Source organism: Triticum urartu, chromosome 5A (assembly GCF_056163025.1).
Source record: "Triticum urartu cultivar PI428250 chromosome 5A, HENAU_Tu73, whole genome shotgun sequence".
In the NCBI taxonomy this organism is placed as follows: Eukaryota; Viridiplantae; Streptophyta; class Magnoliopsida; order Poales; family Poaceae; genus Triticum; species Triticum urartu.
Genome location: NC_141877.1, coordinates 607,842,583 through 607,846,242, shown reverse-complemented (window position 1 = coordinate 607,846,242; position 3,660 = coordinate 607,842,583). Strand labels below are relative to the sequence as shown.

Below are 3,660 nucleotides of genomic sequence, written 5' to 3'. Positions count from 1 at the left end.
TCGAGTTTTGCTGCAGCCGACCCATCGAGTTTACTGGAGCCGGTGGTAGTAGAATGTTGGAACCAACAATTCAAATTGCTACAACGGCGAGGTTTTTGGCTGCAACCGCTATGGAGTTTTGCGGGAACCGTCATGAAGAACTGCAGGAAGCGGCTTGGATTTTTGCTGGAAGCGGGTACGCACCAAGTTGCAACCGTTGTAGTTTTTGCTGGAACCGTCATGAGAGGCGACCAGGTGAGGTGCTTCGCGCTTGAGAATATCGCCTGAGGAAGGAGGAGACTTTTGTTTGCTAGAACACTAGTGCTACAACCCCTTTTCTTTCTTGCTGGTACCGGCGGCAATTTTGCTAGAACTCGCTACAGATTTTGCTACATTCATTCACGCCCAAGCTGCATCCCGTGACTGACGGCGGCGACCTTTTTTTTTACAACAGTTGTAGTTTTTGCTACGCCCGTCGAGGATTTTTGTTACATCCTTTTTCATGGTGGACCTGCAAGCTCGACGGCGATTAGCTGCGGGCGGGGGTGGCCAGCACGTGCGGGCGGCGCGGGGGTGTCCGACGAGCACGGGTGCGAGCGAGCACGGGCAGCGCAGGGTGGCCGGCGAGTGCGGGCGACGCAGGGTGCCGGCGAGCACGGGGGCGAGCGCTGGGCGGGGCGGGGGTGGCCGGCAAGTAAAGGCGCGAGCGCTGGTGACGAGCACAGAAGGAAGAAGACGACTCAGTCGTTGCTATACGTAGACCGTTGATTTCGTACGGATCCAACGCTCGGCAGCGGACCGGCCGAAACTTGGGCCGGCGCGCCGACGCCTAGCGTTGGCCTTTGACGATCTGCCTTGGAGGCCTAAAAATGTTGAGATCACGTGAGGAGTACTATGTTGCAATTTTTCTTCCCACAAAAAATTGGAAGAAGAAAAATCAGAACTCGCCCATGTTCGAATCAGAATTAAACTATGGAACCTATCAATTCTGCTTCAAGTTATGTACGACATAAAAAAAGGTTAAGTAGGTGCATGCTTGCAGCAAGTAGCCAGGAGTTGGTAGAGCCATTCTTTGACCAACGCAAAGTCTACTCATTCTTCTCGTCTCTCTCGAACCCCCGCCCACATCTCCGCCGCAAGATGGACGCCGCACTCACCCCCTCCCCGGCAGCCACGACCGACGATGAGCTCGTCTACGAGTCCATGCCCTGCATCCGCATCTACAGGAACCGCGTGGAGCGCTACCTCGGCTCCGAGTTCGTCGCCGCTTCCACGGACGCCGCCACCGGAGTTACCTCCCGCGACCGCACCATCTCCCCTCAGGTCTCCGCGCGCCTCTACCTCCCCCGCCTCGACGCGGCCGCCAAGCTCCCCGTCCTCGTCTACTACCACGGCGGCGGGTTCTGCCTAGGCTCCGCTTTCAACCCCATGTTCCACGCCTACCTCAACAACTTGGTCGCGCTCGCCAACGTCCTCGTCGTCTCCGTCGAGTACCGCCTCGCGCCGGAGCACCCCGTCCCCGCTGCATATGCCGACTCATGGGAGGCTCTCACCTGGGCCGTGTCCCACGTTGACGAGCCTTGGCTTGCCGACCACGCCGACTTCTCCCGCCTCTACCTCGGGGGCGACAGCTCCGGCGCCAACATCGCGCACCACATGGCGATGCGGGTGGGCGCGGAGGGGCTGGCCCGGGGCGCCAAGATCCACGGCCTCGTCATGATCCACCCCTACTTCCTGGGGAGCAACAAGGTGGGCTCCGACGACCTGGACCCCACGGCGCGGGAGACCCTAGCGAGCGCATGGCGGATCATGTGCCCGACGACCACGGGGGAGGACGACCCGCGAATCAACCCGTTGGTCGACGGCGTGCCGGGCCTTGAGGCCCTGGCATCCGGCCGCGTGCTCGTGTGCATTGCCGAGGGCGACGTGCTCCGCGACCGCGGCCGCGCTTACTACGACCGGCTGAGGGCGAGCGGGTGGAGCGGGGAGACGGACATATGGCAGGCGCCGGGAAAGGGGCACACGTTCCACCTCCTTGAGCCGTGCTGCCAAGAGGCCGTCGCGCAGGACAAGGTCATCGCCGAGTTCCTCAACTGTTGACGACTCGCCGGTCGCCGGAGAAGAGACAACCGCATATTCTCTTCAACATATCTACTCGGCTCGGGAAATAAGTGCAGCTTTATCTTTCCATTCATGGATGCTGCTTTTCGGTTTCAGAATTCAGATTTGTCTGATTGTTGTTCTGTTTATGGGTCTGTGAATTTTTTTTTTAGTTTCTGGCATCGGCACAGTGAGATTTTGTTTTACACCATATGAGAAATGTTGGAGGATAGTACTGTCATACTCCCTCCGGTTTTTTTTAGTCTGCATATAAGTTTTGTCCGAAGTCAAAGCATCTCTACTTTGACCAAATTTATAGAAAAAAGTATCAACATTCACAATGTCAAATTAATATTATTGAAATCATTATGAAATGTAGTTTTATAGTATATATATATTTGGTATTGTAGATGTTGATATTTTTTAATATAAATTTAGTCAAAGTTTACAAAGTTTGACTTGACACAACTCTAATATGCGAAGTAAAAAGGACCGGAGAGAGTATTATAGTTTATGCAGTAGGCTCATAGTACACTTAATTTGATCGCCTACTTCACAGGGGCGTAGGTATAAAAATCCACATTTGTGTTGCAGTGAAAATTTGACACATATATAAAAATCGTCGAACAACAGTTCAAAGGGGCTTCGTGCCAAAGATGTTGGCCATGTTCTTGATAGGAGTGGAATTCTAGCTTAGGAATTCACCTTGATTCGCTGGAGTATCTCGATACATGATGTTTCAGGTCGATTTATCAAATGCTATTGGTTTTATTTTATCTAAAATGCTACCCCCTTTGATCCAAAACAAGTGTCGTGATTTTAGTTCAAATTTGAGCCAAAACCACGAGACTTATTTTAAATTGAGGGAGCAAATGTTTTGTACCTACACGTGGAGAAAGTTATCTTCCTGTTGTTTGCCAAAACCAACATTGAGCAGCTCAAGCTCTAAGCTCTGATCCAACTGGCTACATGGTGTTGGGGTCAAGGCGAGCATTGTCCACTAAAAATTTGTGCAACTTGAATAGCAATGTTTGTTGGCGACCACATAGTGGCGTGTAGTGGGCCGCCCAGTACAGAAGCAGTTCGTGAGGCAGTTTACTCTGGTTTTTGCCTCGTTAGTTTTTTTTCAAGTAGGTTTTATGTTGTGTGGTTTACTGGCCTGCCTGGTTTGTGCTAATTTTTGTGGTTTTCTTCCCCGATTTCATGGTTTCCTTTAGGATTTATTATAATTTTTAATTTCACTATTTTTTGTCGTTTAATTTTTTACCTTTCATTCTTTTTTTAACGTTTTCGTGTTTTATGTTTCTTTTTCATTTCATTTTGGTTTCCATTTCTTTTTTTTACAAGAATATATCTTTTTTTGGAAAACACGGGAAGATTTTTTTTATGCATGAGCACTTCTTTCAATTTACATGAGAATTTTTCGTAAAATCATGATCATTTTTCGAAATTACATTAACATTTTGGATAATGCATGAGAACTTTTAAAAATTGCATGAATGTTTGTAAAAGAAGTGTGACTAATTTAAATTTCTGTGGACACTTTAAAAATACGTGAGTACTATAGAAAATTATACAACT

At 49.5% G+C, this 3,660-nt stretch overlaps 1 protein-coding gene across 1 annotated transcript; it reads left to right on the top strand.

Moving 5' to 3' along the window:
• The first annotated feature begins 1,037 nt into the window (after positions 1-1,037).
• LOC147973305 (2-hydroxyisoflavanone dehydratase-like) lies at positions 1,038-2,406 on the top strand. The gene has a single exon (XM_087524952.1). It carries the CDS (start codon positions 1,120-1,122, stop codon positions 2,077-2,079), a length of 960 nt encoding a protein of 319 aa, XP_087381078.1. The 5' UTR covers positions 1,038-1,119; the 3' UTR covers positions 2,080-2,406.
• The last annotated feature ends 1,254 nt before the right edge of the window (positions 2,407-3,660 follow it).